Source organism: Letharia columbiana (assembly GCF_014066305.1).
Source record: "Letharia columbiana isolate WasteWater2 chromosome Unknown Sc0000003_s0, whole genome shotgun sequence".
Classification (NCBI taxonomy): domain Eukaryota; kingdom Fungi; phylum Ascomycota; class Lecanoromycetes; order Lecanorales; family Parmeliaceae; genus Letharia; species Letharia columbiana.
Window position 1 is genome coordinate 1,095,099 of NW_023501039.1, and position 19,285 is coordinate 1,114,383.

A 19,285-nucleotide genomic window follows, 5' to 3' on the forward strand; every position below is an offset into this window, starting at 1 on the left:
ACTAGTGCAAGATGCTTGAGCTGGACGTTTGACGCCAGATAGCGACATATGGATGGCCATCCGGCTCCCGGTGATGTGTCTTCGAGACGCCGGGTAGCAGCATAGATGCGTATGCTCCGGACGAATCCCCTGGATGGCTCACTGAGAGACGATAGAAAAGTTATGACATTGTGACTCGGATGGGGACCCTGCCAACAGAGCAGAGCATGTCATCGAGAGGAAAGTCGAAATGGAAGAGGTTGCTTCCATAGAGGACCTTGCAGGCTTCTTGGTGGATATATTCTTCAGGCTTTCTGAATCAGCATCTCCTTTTCTATCATGTGATCTGGATAAAACAATTCCATGGAGCACATAGCCTGCGGAACTTGTCTTGAGATTCAAACTCTGGGTGGACCATGAGATAATGGCTGGGAAAGGTAGGCTCACTGTTGAGGTACAGCATCGAGATACACATTTTGCCGAGAAGCACTGTTCGCGAAAGGTATTCGGTAATGCTGATTCTGTTGCGCACCACGCTGTTCCTTGTGACGTTGATCCATCCACAAGGACTGATAAGTGCATATTCGTAGACCCTTACTCTGATTTCTCGCGGTAGCTTCTCAAAAGGAAAGAAGCCTGGGCGAGAAGAAGCCAGAGCGAGGACTTGGCCTTAGCGTTAGACGTACGACCAGCTTGTACTCAATGATGATTAGTGGCAAGGGCGTTTCAACTCACCCTCCAGGCTTTGCTTCTCGTGGTTGGATACCATCTTATTTAGACCGCCTTAAGCTGTCAGAAACCGCTGTTCATCGGGTATACCTCTAGGAAGATACCAGTCGTGTTCACAGCATTGAGAGAGGCAGGTAGGAAGTTCGTGCGGCACCGGCATGATTGTAGATGCAAGAGCTTAATTCGGTTAGCATGAGTAGAAACGCGCGCCTGCACTCCTTAAAAAGCGTCGTTTGCCTTGCCCTACTCTACTCGACCTACAACCCAATACTCTCTTGTAGGCCGGTTGAAAGCGTTAAGATGTCAAGCAATAGGACCTTTGCATGCCGTTTTTCTCACTCACTAAGACATTTAGATTTCAAGCTACAACTCGTCAAAAGCCTCGTCCAATCCTAGGTGTTAGAGGTCTCTTCACTGCTCCCTGTGTTGACACACGCTTGATCGCTGAAATGACTGGCCTTTTAGCGGCCGTCCCAAGCTCCGCAGCTTTCGTGATCCTTTGAGCCTCTCGCTCTTTGTCTTCAGCCATCTTTGCCTCGATCTCCATCTTTCGGTTGAATTCATGTTCGGTGACTCGCTTCTCGCGAGCCGAGTAGCCCTTTTCTTTCACAGAGTAGAAGACGCCTCCAAGTTCGGCAAGCCACTATGAAAGCTGTGAGCATGTGTGCAGATATTGAGAGAAGAAATGTGACTTACGTGTGGGTCCACAGCAGTGACAGTAGACATGTACTCCTTGGAAGTGAGGATGAGCTCATGATACACCACGTAGTCCGGCATGAAACCCGACCCATATAAGGCACTCGTCGGATGTAACTGAACAGTGACGCTAGTCCTCAGATTGATGTATTCTCCAACACCCTTCTGTTTAGCAGCCTGGTGATAATATCCCGAACAAATGCATTTGCGTATGACATCCCAATCAGTACCACAACTGGTCAGTTCCATCTTCTGAACTTTCATAATGTCGTGCAGTTGCTCTCGAATCTCCTTACCTCGTCTGACGGCCTTTGGGTGGAGAAAATGCCGTATGCACCAACCGTCTGAGTAGCCGTTTGCTTTCCATAGCGTGTAGACGTGGAGAAGCGTGAGATGATCTGATTCAGAGACGAAGAACTTCTCTCGTGCAGCATCTGACTCCTCCTGTCGCTCCTTTGGACGGTAGAAGACGCTTGGCACTGAAAGCATGGAGACAATGGTGAGCATTTCCTCACTGCAGCCGTATTCCTCCGAGGTTATGATCAGCTTAGCGAGTGAAGGGTCCATAGGAAAAGCGGTCATCTTCTTGCCCATTGGGGTGAGATCCCCAATGTTATCTAGAGCTCCAAGGGCCCATAGGTCGAAAAGAGAAGTCGTGATCGTATCTTGCGGTGGCGGGTCCATGAAGTCGAAGTCTAGAAGGTCTCTGACGCCCAATGACTTCAGCAATAGTACAGTGTTAGCTAGGTTGGTTCTCTGAATCTCTGGTATGGTCTGGATATAGAATTCGTCCTTGAATGCAGCCTCCGTGAATAAATGAAACGATTTGCCCGGTCCTGTCCTTCCCGCACGCCCAGCACGCTGAGATGCATTGGCCTGAGAAATCGGCGTGATCTGTAGAGCGTCCATGCCCATTCGAGGATTATAAACTTTTAGCTTCGAGAAGCCAGCGTCAACAACGTACATAATACCGTCCACAGTCAGACTAGTTTCCGCAATGTTTGTGGCCACAATGACCTTGCGCACGCCAGGCGCAGCCTTTTCGAAAATCTTCGCCTGTAGATCCGCGGGCATCTGACTGTAGATTGGGAGAATACTTAACTTCGGTGGGTCATTCAGCAGCTTTAATCGCTCCTCCACAAGCTCGCAGGTAATTTCGATATCCTCTTGGCCGGTCATGAAGACCAGGATATCTCCCGCAGGCTGGGACACGTGGATGGCCAAGACTTGCTTGACAGCGCTGTCCACATAATCTTCGCAAGGCGTTCTCGAGTATTGTATATCAACAGGAAAAGTACGCCCGGGAATAAAGAACTCTGGAGCTCCACCATAGAAACGCGAAAATCGATCCGAGTTCATGGTGGCCGAAGTGACGATTAGCTTCAAATCTCGCCGCCGAGCGAGGACTTTCTTTATCAGACCCATGAGCACATCAGTGTTGAGTGCGCGTTCGTGAGCCTCGTCCATTATGATACAAGAGTACCTGTCCAGATCGGGTTCATTTAGGGACTCGCGGAGGAGCACCCCATCAGTCATGTACTTGATAGCGGTCTCCTTGCTGGTGCAATCTTCGAAACGAATGGCGTAGCCAACTAGTCCGCCAAGCTTGACTTCCATTTCTTCACTGACTCGTTTAGCGACACTCATGGCCGCTACTCTTCGAGGCTGCGTGCATCCTATGAGTCCTGACTGTGCGTAGCCGTCTTCGTAGAGAAACTGTGTGAGCTGCGTCGTCTTCCCTGAACCTGTCTGGCCCACCACGATGACCACTTGGTTGTCTCGTATCACTCGAAGTAGCTCTTCCCGCACCGCAAATGCAGGGAGATACTCCCTTTGCTCTCGAAGTGTTTTACTCTTACTAAAGAGACTTTGTCCTTCGTTTTTCTTGAGGTGCTCAGCAAATTTGTTGCCGCTCTTGACCTCTTGGTCGCCCGGAGCAGGCGCCGCACTGTCCCCTTCATCCTCTTTGACACCCATAAGATTTCCCAACGCAGTACCAGCCATATTCGTAGCCTCTTGCGCCTGCTTCTGCCTTTCCTTTTGCTGCCTCTTCTCCTTCACCACTTTGCTTCCTTTGCGACTGAAGACAGCCATGTCACTTTGAGGGTCCCTCACTGCTGGCACTGGATCGAGCTGCTTAGTGAAAATCTTTCGACCATCTAGGAATGGCGGCTTAATATCATGGACCAACAGGTGTACCCTTGTAGCCTCTTCGTCATCCTCAAAGTCGGCTTCATGATCTCTGCGCTGCGCAACACCTGAAGTGAGCAATCGATTGGTCTCCCAAGCATCCACGTCCCGTTGTTTCTGGACAGCCTTTGCGCTGACCCGGCTGCTCTTCTTCTTCTCGGCCAGGGCCGCTTCTGCTTGCCGGTTGGCCCATGACGCATCTGAGCCAAAAGGATTGTGGGACTCGTCACCCAACGTATGCCCAAACTCGTCTCCCGCATACCAGTCTCGGTCTAGAGCGTTGGCGTCTTCCTCATTGACGAATGGCTCCGGTCCGTCGAATTCCTTTTGGCGCGGTGTAGAGGCATATTTAGAGGCTTGTGGTGTCGAAAATGCAGACGCATTCCCAACCCCATTCTTTTGTATATATGGTGTCTGATTCCCACTGCTTCTACTGTGCAATGGGGTTTGAGCTGAGCGGAACGTTTTTGCAGTCGACGGTCTTGATGGTACGGCAAACCGGTCAGAGTCAAGTTTACGCCTCTTGGGACTATCTTCGCGAGCCATGATAGCAAGAGAAGTTTACAATGAGCATTGACTAACTCATTTCGAGAGGCCCCTCGGGCCGTTGACATCCGCGTTGTAGAGCGTCAAGTGCCGACGCTTCGCCGAAGATCTTCCGACCCACGAACTTTCTTGTCTTGGTCTTCAAGGAAAAACAATGTTAAACGCCGATCGAGTCAGCCATGTCCATGATCACGGCCTCCTTATGGGTGCCGAGGGGAGCGGCGGCGGTATTTCCCGAAAAATATGATATCGATGAAGACGAGCTTGCAAGAATCTCGAAGCTCGCAAAGCTACAACTTGAGGATGCCAAAGAGGACCTGAGCGATGCGAAGAAAGAACGCCTAGGCGAAACGGAGACAGAGGATTCAGATGCGGAAGAAAGTGGTGTGAACTTGGAGCAATCGCACGCGTAAGTAACATCCGTGCGTATCATCATAGGTGGTCTGATCGATGCACAGAGACGCAGATGATGATCTCAAAGAATACGACCTTGAACATTACGACAGCGATACCGAGGTCAGAGATGGCGAGACAATGGCGATGTTTGGAAACGCGAGGTCACTGGCGTATCATGAATCTAACGCAGATGATCCATACATGACAATGCAAGAGAACGACGACGAGGACGAGGAAAGAGAAGATTTGCAGATCTTGGCTACAGACAATATGATGGTCGCTGCCAAAGTGGAGGATGAAGTTGCCCATTTGGAAGTCTATGTGTACGAAGATGGGGCTGATAACCTCTACGTCCACCACGACATTATGCTCCCAGCAATACCTCTTTGTATCGAATGGCTAGATCTACCTGTCGGAAAGAATCCTAATACCGTTGACCCAGATTCAAGGGGCAACTACGTTGCTGTTGGAACCTTCGACCCTGATATTGAGATCTGGGACTTAGATACAATTGATTGCATGTACCCTAATGCCATTCTAGGTCAAGGTGGACAGGAAGCAAAGGCGGATCCTAGTCAAGAGTTGAAAAAAAAGAAAAAACGAAAGAAGTCCAAGAAAGCCAACGACGACTACCATGTTGATGCAATTCTCTCACTGGCAGCAAACAGACAACATCGTAACCTCTTAGCCTCATCTTCTGCAGACAAAACTGTCAAACTGTGGGACCTAAACACCACCAAATGCGCCAAATCATACTCACATCATGCAGACAAAATTTGCTCGATAGCTTGGCATCCCAAAGAATCCACCGTGCTCTTGAGTGGCAGTTATGACAGGACCATTGTAGCGGCGGATATGCGAGCCCCAGATGCAAAGGTACCGAGATGGAGAGTGGAAAGCGACGTTGAGACAGTGATGTGGGATCCGCACGATTCGAATTACTTCTACGTCACCACAGAGAACGGAATTATTCACATCTACGATACTCGAAACGCTCCTTCGACGCCTGAAGTCTCTAAAGCGGTCTGGCAATTGCAGGCTCACGATGAGAGCATCTCGTCATTCGATGTCAATCCTGTTATCCCCGGCTTCCTCGCAACAGGGTCGACAGATAAGACGGTCAAATTATGGAATGTGCAGCCAAATGGACCTAGCATGGTGGTGTCGCGCAACGTCGACGTAGGGAGAGTCTTTTCTACCAAGTTTGCACCTGATCCTGAGGTGGCCTTTAGACTGGCCATCGCAGGCAGTAAGGGCGCGATGCAAGTCTGGGATACCTCTACCAATGCAGCGGTCCGTCACGCCTTCGCCAGTCGCATGGTTCCAACCAGTGGCGATGCTAAGGAGGAGAGAATTGTAGGTGTTGATGAAGACAGCAGCGATTCTGAAGACGAAGGAGGAGTCGAGCCTGGGGGTGCTGATGCCATGCCGGAGAATGGGTGGGAGTCAATGGATGACGATTTACCATGAAATCACATCGCGATGCGACAGAAAGTTGATCGGCATGCATCGCTTGAAGCTGTGCAGCATGCGAATTGAATCATTATTGCTTCCAGATACCCCTTTTAGTTACACAAATTCGAGGATTAGCCATCAGCCCGTCGGACCTCTGCGCCTTTTCCTCAATCCCTGAGCCCACATCCATCATCCTACCGCTAATATTATTGGAGTTTTCGTTCGCTGGCAGGACGTCCTTCCAGTATTCGGTGAGATTTGTATTTGACGATTCAAACCAAGATGAAACCTTTGGCTCTGGATGTGCCGCGCGTCGACTCCTTAAAGTAGGGCATTGGCCAAATGAGGATTGCGTGCCAGAGTCCCCTCAATTCGCAACATCGGAGAATTATTCGAGAGGCAATTTGAAATGACAAGACCTTGCAGGGTGCTGGTTCTCGTAGAGTAGTTGTGACTCTGAAAGGGAGCGCTTAGCAGAGTTGCAGAACGTTGCTGTCAGAGAGGAGCGCTTGGATCATGGACGTTGTCACGTCGAGACCAATTCCGAGACCCCATCGCCAGCTTGTGGCTTCAGCCAATAATGATTGCCTGATGGCTCAGCTCACCTGAAACTGGCCCTTTAATTCGGTGGGATTTGCCCAGGCCTGAGCCAACCACGATCGATTCGCAACGGACACTCCACTAAATCACGCTAGGATATCACAAACGATACTATGTAATCAAAATCTTGTAATAAGGCTTCCTATGGCTGTCTAAGCCAATCAGTGTTGCAGAAAGCTTACTTTGTGTTTTTACTAAACAAATCTTGATGTTCGGAACCGTAAGGAACTAGTTCTCCTGGGCCGCGCTAGCATGCTGGCGTTCGGTTAGCGAGAGCTAGCTCGAAATCCAGGGGAAAGTGTGTAATGCCCCCCCGAAAAGACTGGCAATTCCTCTCTCTCCCTGACCACCACCCACTTTCCTTCACCAGTCGACGCTCTTCCTTCTTTCAAACCTCACACATTCTCTTGCCGCCCAGGGTGTTGTACACTCTTTCGCATCACCCAACAACCACGTTCTCTTTATACATTTGTTATCAGTTTAATCCGGACTGTGTCCGCAGTTTCTACAATTTAGCCACACTCATTCGCTAGAAAGCATCGCAGGACACTCTCATTCAGCCTCAGCATCGAATCAAGTCACATTGGGCATTCCATTTCAATCTTCGCCGCACATCACCATCATCACACTCAACCTGACAGCAGCTTCGCAGTACTGATATCTTCGAGCCAATTTTCAAGACTTAATCTAGCCAATCTCCATCTGTCTCCCTCCTCGATACATCGCGATGGAGCTCGCACGAGCACTCACCAGTCGCAAGAGGAATATATCAGACTCATCTCGCTTTGAGCCTAAACGGGCTGCAAGCATGAGGAGGACAGGGACTATCAAGCGCAGCGAGATATCTGCACCACTCCAGCTCCTATCGACAACTAATGTCCTCGCCTTCAACGCGCCCAATATCTACGGCTCATCGGACACCGAGTCTGAAGGCTCCATGACATTCTCTAATTCTACGCGCGCCACTACTCCGGACAACGATCCACCTAGCCCGGTTGAGCCAAACCACTTGTCCTCCTACTTCGCCGACGCCAACCGCTCTGTTTCGCGAAGATCAAAGGATTCAAGCGATTGCGACAGCCCCGCCATTCCACAGCGAATGCCATCACACACCAAGAAATCTCACCAACTTGCTGCTCGCAAGCGATCCATCCAGCAGACCGTTCCGCCTCCTGTTGAAATCCACAGTACTACTGCTGCACGTAACAGCATTGAAATGTTCTCCCACAAGCCTGAAGCCGATCATCCATTCGGGGCTGAGCTGACAAAGGTCAACGAGCTAGCAGAGGAGATGGGTGCGAGGGACGTCCTCATCTTGGACGAGGAGGAGCAGTATCTGATGAGCAACGGATTCTGCAAATTCGGTGCGGAAGACTATCTCGACGAGATCATGGGTCTATTTGGATGCAGCTATAACAACCCCTTCAGCAAAGACTGTCCAGTATGGATTTAGGCAATGCACCTTCGGGCCAGCACAAGCGTCGGGACGGGCTTCCCTATGGCTTCGCAAGGAACTTGATCGACTTTTATTCCTGTGGATATCTTCTGTGTTACGAAAGCTTCGCCGCTGCTCTGCTGGGAACAAGACGCGAAGGCTACGACGGGCGTCCGGGTTGGCCTGATGTGAAGGGGTTCATTGTGATGTTGTCGCTTGCTCCGATCTGTCGCTTCAGCTACTCACGCTCATTATCTGCGATCATTTCCTTCGACCTCGATCTGGCAAAGAGCTTTAGGGGGTTAGTTCGGTAGAAGGAGTTAGAATGTTACGAGTTCATACAATACCTTGCGATCCACCATTAACAGTGACTTTACGTTCCCCTCTGTGAGCAGCTCCAATTCCGAAACGACTTTCCACAAACTCGAGACCCTCGTGTTGTAATTAAGAAGTTGGCTGTAGTAGATATGCGGCGCTGATGTAGCAGGCCTAGCGCCAAGGAAGACAGACAGACCTACAATGATCCTTGTTAGCTCTTTGTGGCTCATCAATCAATACCTTAGTTCGTCGGTCGTCAAAGCTACCACCCTGACAGCTTAGAATGTTTATAGTCTTATTCAACCCCACGTTGGCTCAATTGCATGGGTCTCCCCATGATGACCGGTAGTGAGCACCCAACGGAGAAGGACGAATCGCCCTCGAACGTGTCTGTAGGGACAGCTATCAATAGCCCGCCAGATGCGGATACGGTCGCCCATGTAGGGATTTCGAAGCATGGGACAATCGAGCATGAGGAGGAGACGGATGACTTTGGTCTACCTGTGAAGAGGACACAGAGGTCGCCCAATGACCCGCATGACGAAGGTACTGGACCAGAAGATGGAGAGCCACAACCAACAGGACAGCACTTCGAGGACGCTCCAGAATCGCAGCCAGAACCTCCCACACAAGATCACGTAGCCCACAATGACGGGACCGTTGACCCGGAGCGCGAGAAGTCAGCTGAGTCGCTAGTCGATGGCCAAGATGACCAACCCTTGCCTAGCAAAACCGAAGAGAAGCCCCAGGAGGACTTTAATACTCGAACTGTACCACCAGCTATCGTGGATAACCTCCTCCAAGGTGGCGCCACTGGAGGCGCATCAGGCTGGTCCCACCAAGCGCTTGCCCCTCACAAGCCAAGAGAAGACCATGAGCAGGAGGAGGATTGGAAGGACATGCCGGCCTTTGCGCCTTACGACATTTACGATGATCACAATAGGCTGGTAGCCCGGGAAGAGAAAGACTCTGATGACGAAGATAACGCATATGCCGGGCTGGGGGGTGCGGGGAAGGGCTATACTCGGGTTCAGGTCGATGAGGATGCAAGATCAGCTACGAGTATGGATGATAATACGAATTATTTATTCAAGCCCAAGGGAACGGATCTGGCAGATGACGACGAGGAACAGAGAGACCCATTGGCCCAGCTGCAGGCTACGAAAAACCTGCTCACGGAGGGACAAAGGATAGCGTACGTGGGTGTAACGCGACTGGCAATGGCAAAGATGGTGATGGAGCTGGATGAAATGGAGGGCACGAAAAACACGAAGAAGGGGCTCGCACTTGCGGCGGAATCAATGAAGATGTGGAGCCAGCAGATGATGGTGAGGTTGTATATGCATATGGAGGTCGACTCGTCTGAACAAGTTATGATCGAGCAGCTCGCTGAGCATGGCGTTGAGCCAGGAGATCTGACGCCGACGCTGATGCAGAATGCGAGAGTGAAAAACCCTATGGCTGATGAGTCGCCTGCGGACAAAGAATGTTTAGCCTCGCCGAAGCTCAATGGCTACAAGCGAGCATCGACAAGCTCGCTTTCCCTTAATCCCTCAGACGAAAAGGTCGAGAATCCATTCACCGACAAAGAGTCTCTGGCTTCTCCGCAGCTCAATGGCGAGAGGACTCAATCAGTGAGCTCTCTCTCCGTCAATTGCGCGGACCAAAGGGCCGAGGACACCTCAGCTGGCGATGAGTCGGTTGTCTCTCCTCAAGTCAATGGCGAGTCTAAACGATCGACAAGCGCTTTGTCAGTAAGTCGCTCAGATGAAAGGGCGGAGACTTCTTCTTTACCTGCATACTCCGAACATGACGGCAAAGAGATGCCCGAGGTTCGTACTCCGTCACAGCTTGGGATGCCAAGAAACATCGACCTCGATCTCCGCTGGACAGTGCTTTGCGACCTCTTCCTCGTCCTCATCGCTGACTCAATCTATGACGCCCGCTCGAGGGTCCTTCTCGAGCGTGTAGGAACATCCATGGAGGTCTCATGGCTAGAGATTTGCCGCTTCGAAAAACGCGTTACTGATTCGCTGGAGATGCAAGAAGCAGCCAATAAGGAGACCTGGAATGAAGCTGAGCACATGGAGAATCGAAGGAAGCAAGCCTTGAAGCGCAGGTACATGATGATGGGGCTGGCTACCGTCGGTGGCAGTCTTGTCATTGGGCTCTCCGCCGGCTTACTTGCTCCTGTGATAGGTGCCGGCCTGGCTGCTGGATTTACGACTATAGGCGTTGCAGGCACAAGCGGTTTCCTCGCAGGAGCTGGAGGCACAGCTTTGATCACTTCTGGGGCCGCTATCTCCGGTGGAACTATTGCTGTCCGAGCTTCCAATCGAAGAACAGGTGCCGTTCAAACCTTCGAATATCGGCCTCTACACAATAATAAACGAGTGAATTTGATAGTTACCGTTTCTGGATGGATGCACGGAAAGATTGACGATGTCCGGCTACCTTACAGTACTGTTGATCCGGTCATGGGAGATATGTACTCTGTGCTTTGGGAACCGGAGATGCTGACAAGTATGGGTGACACCATTAATATCCTAGCAACAGAGGTGAACAATCATTCCTTCCTGTCCAGTCTCAGATGGAAGCTCATGACGTACAGGCTCTTACTCAGGGACTACAGCAAGTCCTTGGTAGCACCATTCTGGTCGCTCTTATGGCTTCACTCCAACTTCCCATCGTCTTGTCGAAGCTTTCATACCTGATAGACAATCCATGGACCGTCTCCATGGGTCGAGCAAACGCAGCCGGCCTTATTCTGGCGGACTCGTTGATTGACCGCAACCTTGGTGTCAGACCCATCACACTCGTTGGCTTCTCCCTAGGAGCTCGAGTCATCTTTGCCTGCTTACGAGAGCTAGCGGCCAGAGGTGCTTTTGGACTGATCCAAAATGTGTATCTCTTTGGATCGCCGATCGTGAACAGCAAGGAGGAATATCTGCGGGCCCGATGCGTCGTATCCGGAAGATTTGTCAACGGCTATGCTTCGAACGACTGGATTCTTGGTGCGTCTCCTTTTCTTTATCCTCTTCAGTCTTCTCTAATCAGAGTTGTAGGCTACCTCTTCCGTGCCACCTCTGGCGGTATCATGCGAGTAGCTGGACTTGCGCCTGTTGAGGGCATCCGCGGCCTCGAAAACGTCGATGTGACAAAGCTTGTCAATGGCCACATGGCATATCGAGCTGCTATGCCCCGATTACTCCGCGAAGTAGGCTGGGAAGTCGAGTCTGACGAGTTCACCGAAATCGAAGATCCAGACCCAGAAAACCATGAAAAACGGCAACGTGAACTTATTAAGGAATTGGACGAGGCAAGAAAGGAAGCAGAGGTCAAGCCAGGAAAGAGACGATTCGGTTTCTGGAAGAAGGGAAAGTTGGCGGAGAAGAAGGGCTGGGAGACTTACGATGACAGCATGAGGAAGAGCAGCGACGACTTCGGCACGGGTAGTGCTGAGGGCGGGAGTGTTCTATTCGACATTGAAGCTATCAAAGCCGAATTGGCTAGCGAGCAAATCGAGGTCAAGCAGCTCGAGTCCACCTTACCGCCGATGAAAGTAAGCCTCAATGGTTCGGCCACAGATGGGGGTAAACCCCCACAAAACCCGCACTCAAGTCTACGCGAAACCAAAAGCTATGACGCGAGCATGGCTATGCACCCCAAGAGCGAGGCAGTTAGTTCGCAGAACTCCGTTGAAAACATTCCTCAACAGCGGGAAAACCCCTTCAACCAAGGCTACGACGAATACAACCTTTCCGCCGAAGCAGTCAACCTGGACCATCGAAGCCCAGGACATAGCAAACTATCTTTCGAAAGCTCGGTCCACTCCCCTTCTCCACGGTATTCTTCCCACTTCCCTACCGACTCGCGGGGTCGGATAATCTCCCCAAAACGAGAACCGATCAACGAGGCACCAGCGCTTCAAAGCCCGCCACTGCGAACTTCATCGACCATGCCCAGCAGTGCGAGCACGAATAACCCAGATCTGGGAATCGAGCACAACGCTTGGGCTGATGAGGACGATGAAGATTTCGGGCGGGAAAAGGAAGTGAAGTTAACGTTCGGATGATTTGGGAGGAGTTTGATGCTTGGCATAGCGCGGTGTACCTTTGAGGGATTCATCTTTGTAAATGATACGAAGGGAGTAATAACGGGTGTTGGACGCATTGGCATAGGTGCATTGACATAGTTGCCTTGGCATGAGTACATTGGCTCGCCGGCATTTCGAAGAAGCATATATCATCGTGACGCTGGGGTGGCTTTGGTACGTTCCAAAAGGGGAGACGAGATACACTGATAGCATTCCGTCTCGATCAGAAAGGAGGCATCGAGGCTCAACCCAGAACTATCAGGTTTGTCCCTTCGTAGGCCGCCTACCAACCCTGAACCACTCACGGGCACATCGCCACGTCCTGTTGGAAAAGGCTTTTATTAGAAAAATAGAATTACTCCTTCACATGCATGCATGCATCATAAAATCTCCTATCCTGACCGCGGCCCCTTCCCCATATCCATGCACTCCCTCCCCATCAACCCCCCCCCCTCAAACTGGGAGACCTCCTCCACACGCTCCACCGACGCCTCGATCACCGTATCCGCCCGAGCAGCATCACTCGTAGCATCCAAGGGAGCAGGAAGGATCCTTACGCTTCTAGTTAATGGTCTTTGTGTGGAAAAACTCCGCAAATACATACATATTGCTACCATATATATATATCCGGCACGCAATAGTCCACGATCTCTTCGCACAGGCCGATTGATGATCGAAGGAAGACATCGCCAGACCCGTTTTTACAACTCCGGTGCGAAACGATCCGGGCTCGGATCAGCGTTCGAGGACTCTTTGTTTTCTCCCTGGGTGGGTAGGCAGAATGGTTCGCCAACATGATTTGCAGTTGTGGCGAACGAAGGTCGTCTTTTGCACCACCATCCCTATCTATCTATCTATCTATCTATCTATCTATCTATGCCAACAACCAAAAGCAAAAAAATTGGTTCCGAGACGGGGGGTCGAACCCCGGTCGCGACGGGTCAAATAATTTATGAAAGCGTCGAATGCTAGCCGTTACACCACCTCGGATAGGGAACTCAAATTTCAACACTATTTTAATAATATAACCTCTAAATATTATCATAGATCTATTCAACAAACCTTTTTTAAATAGACGAGATTTAGCATTAAAATATCTACCTTCTTTTCAAAACCAAATCAACTACTTTCGACCCTCTGTAACAACATGCTCCGCTCTCAACTCTCGTTAATCATCAACCTACGAGTGAGTAACCACCGACATCTCCGAGGAGGATTCGAGACCGCTGCAGAGTGAGAAGAGCAATACTCTACTACCCCAGGGGAACCCATATTCTCAAAAGCTCGTTTCCCAAAAATATCAAACCCGCGGTCGAAATCAATCATTCCCGGCGAGGAAACGCAAACACGCTATCGACCAACGAAATCTGGGAATTCGGAGACGTCTGCATCCCTACATGTGGTCCTGGCTCATATACCACGAGCGAGGACAGGGAATGGAATGACATCCTCACTACGGTAACGTACCTTTTAATCATGTTGATTGACGATGATCTCACGATATGGTACACTTCCGGTAAGGCGTCTCTCTAGCGCGGATCGTTCTCATTGGTCACTTCCTTTCATCCAATTTTGCATTCGGGCTGCTGGAGGCAACTGCCAGCGATGAATTGCTTACTACCTTGCGTCTGGGATCTGCACCGCTGTTCAGATCGGTCTTGTATCGTGAAACGAAAGGCTTGTCGCTTTACGCTGATTTGGATTCTCGTCCCTGTCGAAGTTTCTTCTTGTTCCCCTGTAGTCGATGGCGAGGATGAATGGTGCTGTAGCCAGTGCAAGGGTTTGTAAAAACACATAACCGAGTCCAGTACTACTCAAATCTCACTGCTATAAGAAGCTGGCCCCTTCCATCTCTCTCCGTCTCTATCCTTGATCTCCTATTTCTACACTCACAATCCAGTCTTTACCTCACCTAGTTCCAATATAAGTCCAGTCTTTACCCCACCTGATTCCAATCCAACTCCAGTCTTTTACCACACCAAAACCCACTCTTATTCCATCGATCCACCATGCCCTCCATCGCCAAAATCACCACCGTCTTCCTCCTCGCCCTCACCTCCGGAACCCTCGCAGAACCTCCCCGCTTCCCGGCGCCCGAACCTCTGGTCACATGCCTCGAGAACATCTACCATGAGGGTTACCAATGTCCCGGCGCCGCGGGAGTAAGGGGCTGCTCCGAAAACCGCTATGATTTGGTATATACCTACCCTGTCCTGTTCCTTCTCCCATATTATCGCTTTTCAACCATATCGAAGGAGCAAGAAATTCTCGCTGATACGATTACGCGCGTTGCAGTTGATTTGCCAGGCGGTCAGCTTCAACGGTGTGACAACTGATCAGCCGTCGTTGGTTCAGCACTGCGGTGCAGCCTCTTGTCATGCCGATCCCAATACCTGCGTCCTTTCCTGCTGAGTAGTCGGGTGATCTTCTGGTCGACCGTCGCGAGTGGATTCTCCCTGTATTGTTTCGGTAGAGAACACAGTCTGGATGGGTGTCCTATTCATCTCTGTGTATTAAATTATTCGATTCGAGTCCCTGTATCTCTTTCTTCGTTGAAGTTGCTCGGACGAGGCGCCTTGTAGGAAGTCGTCAGTGTCCGACTGTTCGATGTGATGAGACCTGGACATAAAGTTTAATATTTGTAGATACATATGTAGCATTATTATGCTTTCACCAGCTCTTCGGCCCAAGACCACTTCCTCATCATACTTGCGACCAAAGTGTCTTCGATCACACCGTTACCTAGCCCGCTGCCACCGTCAAGTCTAGCGACGTAGGATCTCTCGCCGGGGACGCTCTCAGGATCAGCATGAGGAATCTCGTCCCCCTTTTCGCTTCCATTCTCATTCATCTCGTGCTCGTCGCTGGCGTCGCGCGGTCAAACCGCCGCGTGACTTCACCAGCTCTAGCGAGCTTCCCCTTCGCCGGGAATCTCAAGAGCCTAGGACCATTGTCCGTATGAGAACGCGTCTGATTAGAGATGGTCTGGACAGTGATCGTCGTACATGACCATTGCTCTCCCCATACGTGGCTCAAAGCTACGTATGGGGTGTATGTGATCCGGCTGCTGGTGTTCCCGTTGCTCCCGCTTTGGATTGAATGTTTCGGATAGCTATTCAGACAACGGCCTCTTCGGCTAGAACCCTCTGAGAATTTTCGCTACCTGCGAGCTCAGTATCATTCATCTTGGATCTCATCCGCCGGTCGATCAAATGCCAGGGCCTCATCTGCCAGACCCTTGTTATCGTTCCATCCCGTTGCTTTTTGCGTCTGCCGAGAAATGCATCTTTCCAACGCTTCTGCAGGATATCTTCCTAGACAAGGTCGACATCAGCGTTAGAAGACAACATTCCATGACTGCTTCGCGACCTACCTTGAACCCGACGCAGTCTTCGCAGGGGCCCTTCACGGCCGCCAACGTGTCTGAGCTGCTATTTCCGTTCAACTGGCTTGCCTGGTACCCTGGAGGCTGGGCTCTAAACGCCTCAGGCACTTCTTTGTACAATGTCTTTATCATAGCATCATCGAGATGTCTGTGCACTGGAGCGATTCAGCCCAGACGCAGTGCGTGTAGCAATGGGATTGTTGACACTGAAGATTAAAGATCATCTTTGATTGAGCCATTTCTAATTCTCGCTGCCGGTTTATGCGAACTAGCATAATCTTTTTACTAGCAACGGAACCTTGGAAAACTAATTAGCATACGTAGACCACGCCTACCGGGCAATGGTGTTGCAATGATAAATCCACGCTCAATACCGTTGACGTGCGGCCAATCCCCCATTCCGAAACTCCAATCCACGACTTACGTCTTTGAGCCTGTAAAAAGAGTGCAATTGTATAGTCCCATAACAGCCTTGCTTACCATTACCCTGGCGGAATATTAATAATCGACATCGAAGAGGTCGTAGCTAGGGAGCTGTTCAACCAGCCAACTTATAATCCGTTGGCCCAACTTTAGATGCCATCAAAGACTTCGACGCCTAATTTCTTGAAGTCTTCTCCAGTCTTCTGGATCGACGTCACTATAATCCTCATGGTTCAATTTATATGGAACACCCTGGCTCTTGCTACCATTCGAGCTCTTTTCAATAGTATCCCTACGCAGCCCCGGAGTAGATAGGTGATAAAAGTGACCCTGGCAATAGAAGGACCAATGTTTGATCGACCCAGTTAGCTTTCTGTTTCGATCACTCTGTTTAGCGATGAAGCAAACATCATGTGAATCAGGACTTAGATTGGCCAGCCGAGGATCCATATATACGCGCCTCTTGATGTTTATCATGAAAACGCCGTTAAGGAGTGTTACGGATGTTGACAAACCTTCCGAGCCAGCGTAGAGCTAGTCTATCTTGGATAGAAGAGCGGGTTCCAATTCGCTCAGAGTTGGAAGAGATCCTTGGCCAGTAGTTACGTTGGTCAAAATGGCCGAATTGGGACGTCGGGACATAAGCATATAATGGCGGAGAGCCAGATATTACGGGTGATTGTGGTTACTTCACCGCTATAAGGAGTGAAGCCGGTGGACCACGATGGCTGACAGGTCTTGGGCGCGTTTTCACTTGGTCAAGGGTCAAGCTCGCGCCATTGGCCTGGATCCTGTGCTCGTATGCAAGAAAGCAATACTCAAGAGTGGAGGTTGACCCCGGCAGCACTTTCCCTTCCGGGAACGCGCTGGCGCGTAGCTTAAAGTACCTCGGAGCGTGAGCGTGAAGTGAAACTACTTTGAAAGTACATTTGTATTCAATCGAAACATACACGCTGTACGCGAGCTGATCGAGCTCCGTTATGATCACAAGACAGGAGTAATGGCAGGTCCGTTAGACCTCAAGCCAGGTCCCCCGAGGAGCATCGGCTTGACAAGACACGGCCATAATCTCGCCAGTCTGCATGGAGATCGCAAACGACAATCAGAGCAAACTCGAAAGCCCAGTCCTCCACTCCTTGCTCCTCCAAGAGGCAGCTCTAGCGACGAAGACTCTGAAGGGCAGCGACTTCCAGATGATGGGGCGTCTGATGACTCTGAGTTTGGACAAACCGAGAAAAAGGAGAAACTCAAGAAAGACGCATTGCCGAGAACAGGGACAGATTCTAGTCTAGGCAAGGGCGAGGACGCCAAAAAGAGGGAGTTGAGCGTTGAACCTTCGAACATACGAGCGGGTAGCTTTACGTCGGGGAAAGGCCCTGGGAGCCGCAATGGCTCGCAGAGCAGCCAGAAGAGGAAGAGTGCTGGCCTGGACGAAGATGATGTGCCAAATTCTTTTTCCCAGCCGAAAAAGTCTAAGCAAGGCTATGGCTACGGTAGTAAGAATACACACAGGGGTTCGGTCACGAAGTCTGGAGACTCCAAAAAAATGCCTTTTAAAGAGAGCGGGAGAGCAGGACCTGCTTTTAAGGACCCAACTCATCCCATGCTGCTAGCTGATTGTAGGATAATGTTCAAGCATTGGCCATTTAAAAATGAACATGGCTGACCTCGAGTAGTTGATAGATTGAGGGCAAATGGATTGAGTGAGACTCCATCTACGCAGACTTCGCTACGGGATCAGAGGGCTTCACAACGCTCGAACAAGAGCACACAAGAGTCGTCTCAAAGTTCTTCGAAAATTTTCAAGCAGCCTCCGCGACTATCTCCCAAGAGAGTACCAAAATTCAGAGCTAGTCCAGTGATATGCGAAGAAAGGGATCCTCCACGAGCTACGAGGTCTCCGGCGCCAGTTGAGGAGCCAGCTGCGGTCGCCGAAGCTAACACATTGAAGTCATCTGAATTACAGAATGCTTTTAAAACTGCTACAAACAAACTTGGCATATCAGATGTACAAATCAACCTTCCACGACCAGAGATACGTGATTCATCGGCTCCTCCAATATCTCTTGATGCGGCTACTACAAAATCTTCACCGCTTTCTTCTCTTGACGACTCTACTCTCGGTTCTAGCCTAGAAGGTGTTCCCATCATCACATCTGGAGATATACCAGATTATGATGCAAAACCACGACCAGCCGTGTGTCCAATGTGCAAGCAGCCTGTTGACCAGTCGTATCTGGAACAATTTACTAAGGTGGGTACGCGTATGAGCCTCCGCCAACAGGCTCAATTCTGCAAAGCCCACAAGGAGCAAAGTGCCGAGTCCGAGTGGGCAGAGCGGGGATATCCCAAAATCGATTGGCTGCAGCTGGACGCTCGAATTGGGAAACTCCATACTTCCATGGACGACATACTCTCAAGAAGGAAGTTTTCCTTCTACAGGAACGTCTTTGAAGACTCTTTGAAGAGCGGAAAGAAAAGGAGGATACAAGAGAGCCTGATGGCAGGAGAGGAGATCGAAGGGACTTCGCCAGGATACTATGGCGGCAGAGGTGCGAAGGTGATGTATGGCTCCTGTTTCCTTCAGTCACCTACTCCCCGTCATACAATGCTACTGCGTTGAACGACCATGCTTCACCTTGGAAGTTTCTGACCTTCTCAGGGCGGACAACATCATGTCCCGATTTGCCGGCAAACTTCGTCGACTGGCGGCTTCAGACAAGCTCATCTCATCTGGTGGAGTCTCCAGATACGTGCAAGCGGTCCTGGTCCCGGAACTGGCAGTACTTCTTGTCATGGACGACATGAAAGTTGACGAGGAGAAGGCAAGAGAGATATTGAGGGACAGTGTCGATATTGGCAACCTACTGAACGAAGAGGAGGACGAGATCATCACGGATCCCGCTCCCGAAGATCGCGGAGTCGCGGACTTGATATAGAAGGACGGCTGGACGTATTTGGGATGTTTTTGCACATCTTGCTTGCATTTCTTTGCAGATATCAAGTCGCACAGATACCCCATAGTCATGCAATCGAA

General features: G+C 50.5%; 7 protein-coding genes and 1 non-coding gene across 8 annotated transcripts; 5 read left to right on the forward strand and 3 right to left on the reverse strand.

Annotated features, from left to right (window-relative positions):
• Window positions 1–1,081: 1,081 nt before the first annotated feature.
• HO173_001822 (uncharacterized protein) lies at window positions 1,082–4,140 on the reverse strand (the record flags this gene model as incomplete). Its single annotated transcript, XM_037303759.1, has 2 exons — window positions 1,082–1,351; window positions 1,405–4,140. The coding sequence occupies 2 exons, from the start codon at window positions 4,138–4,140 to the stop codon at window positions 1,082–1,084; spliced, it is 3,006 nt and encodes a 1,001-aa protein (XP_037169481.1).
• A 179-nt stretch (window positions 4,141–4,319) lies between these two features.
• Window positions 4,320–6,006, forward strand: HO173_001823 (uncharacterized protein; the record flags this gene model as incomplete). The annotated part of the gene is made up of 2 exons (XM_037303760.1): window positions 4,320–4,549; window positions 4,599–6,006. The coding sequence occupies 2 exons, from the start codon at window positions 4,320–4,322 to the stop codon at window positions 6,004–6,006; spliced, it is 1,638 nt and encodes a 545-aa protein (XP_037169482.1).
• A 1,312-nt stretch (window positions 6,007–7,318) lies between these two features.
• HO173_001824 (uncharacterized protein) lies at window positions 7,319–8,044 on the forward strand (the record flags this gene model as incomplete). Its single annotated transcript, XM_037303761.1, has 1 exon — window positions 7,319–8,044. The coding sequence occupies one exon, from the start codon at window positions 7,319–7,321 to the stop codon at window positions 8,042–8,044; it is 726 nt and encodes a 241-aa protein (XP_037169483.1).
• A 635-nt stretch (window positions 8,045–8,679) lies between these two features.
• HO173_001825 (uncharacterized protein) lies at window positions 8,680–12,419 on the forward strand (the record flags this gene model as incomplete). Its single annotated transcript, XM_037303762.1, has 3 exons — window positions 8,680–10,902; window positions 10,956–11,358; window positions 11,410–12,419. The coding sequence occupies 3 exons, from the start codon at window positions 8,680–8,682 to the stop codon at window positions 12,417–12,419; spliced, it is 3,636 nt and encodes a 1,211-aa protein (XP_037169484.1).
• A 926-nt stretch (window positions 12,420–13,345) lies between these two features.
• On the reverse strand, window positions 13,346–13,430 carry HO173_001826. Its single transcript has one exon. It is a non-coding gene; the product is annotated as a tRNA-Glu (tRNA).
• Window positions 13,431–14,449: 1,019 nt separating this feature from the next.
• HO173_001827 (uncharacterized protein) lies at window positions 14,450–14,852 on the forward strand (the record flags this gene model as incomplete). The annotated part of the gene is made up of 2 exons (XM_037303763.1): window positions 14,450–14,635; window positions 14,736–14,852. The coding sequence occupies 2 exons, from the start codon at window positions 14,450–14,452 to the stop codon at window positions 14,850–14,852; spliced, it is 303 nt and encodes a 100-aa protein (XP_037169485.1).
• A 704-nt stretch (window positions 14,853–15,556) lies between these two features.
• Window positions 15,557–15,957, reverse strand: HO173_001828 (uncharacterized protein; the record flags this gene model as incomplete). The annotated part of the gene is made up of 2 exons (XM_037303764.1): window positions 15,557–15,754; window positions 15,814–15,957. 2 exons carry the CDS (start codon window positions 15,955–15,957, stop codon window positions 15,557–15,559), a joined length of 342 nt encoding a protein of 113 aa, XP_037169486.1.
• Window positions 15,958–17,248: 1,291 nt separating this feature from the next.
• HO173_001829 (uncharacterized protein) lies at window positions 17,249–19,187 on the forward strand (the record flags this gene model as incomplete). Its single annotated transcript, XM_037303765.1, has 3 exons — window positions 17,249–17,867; window positions 17,925–18,813; window positions 18,911–19,187. 3 exons carry the CDS (start codon window positions 17,249–17,251, stop codon window positions 19,185–19,187), a joined length of 1,785 nt encoding a protein of 594 aa, XP_037169487.1.
• Between the last annotated feature and the right edge of the window lie 98 nt (window positions 19,188–19,285).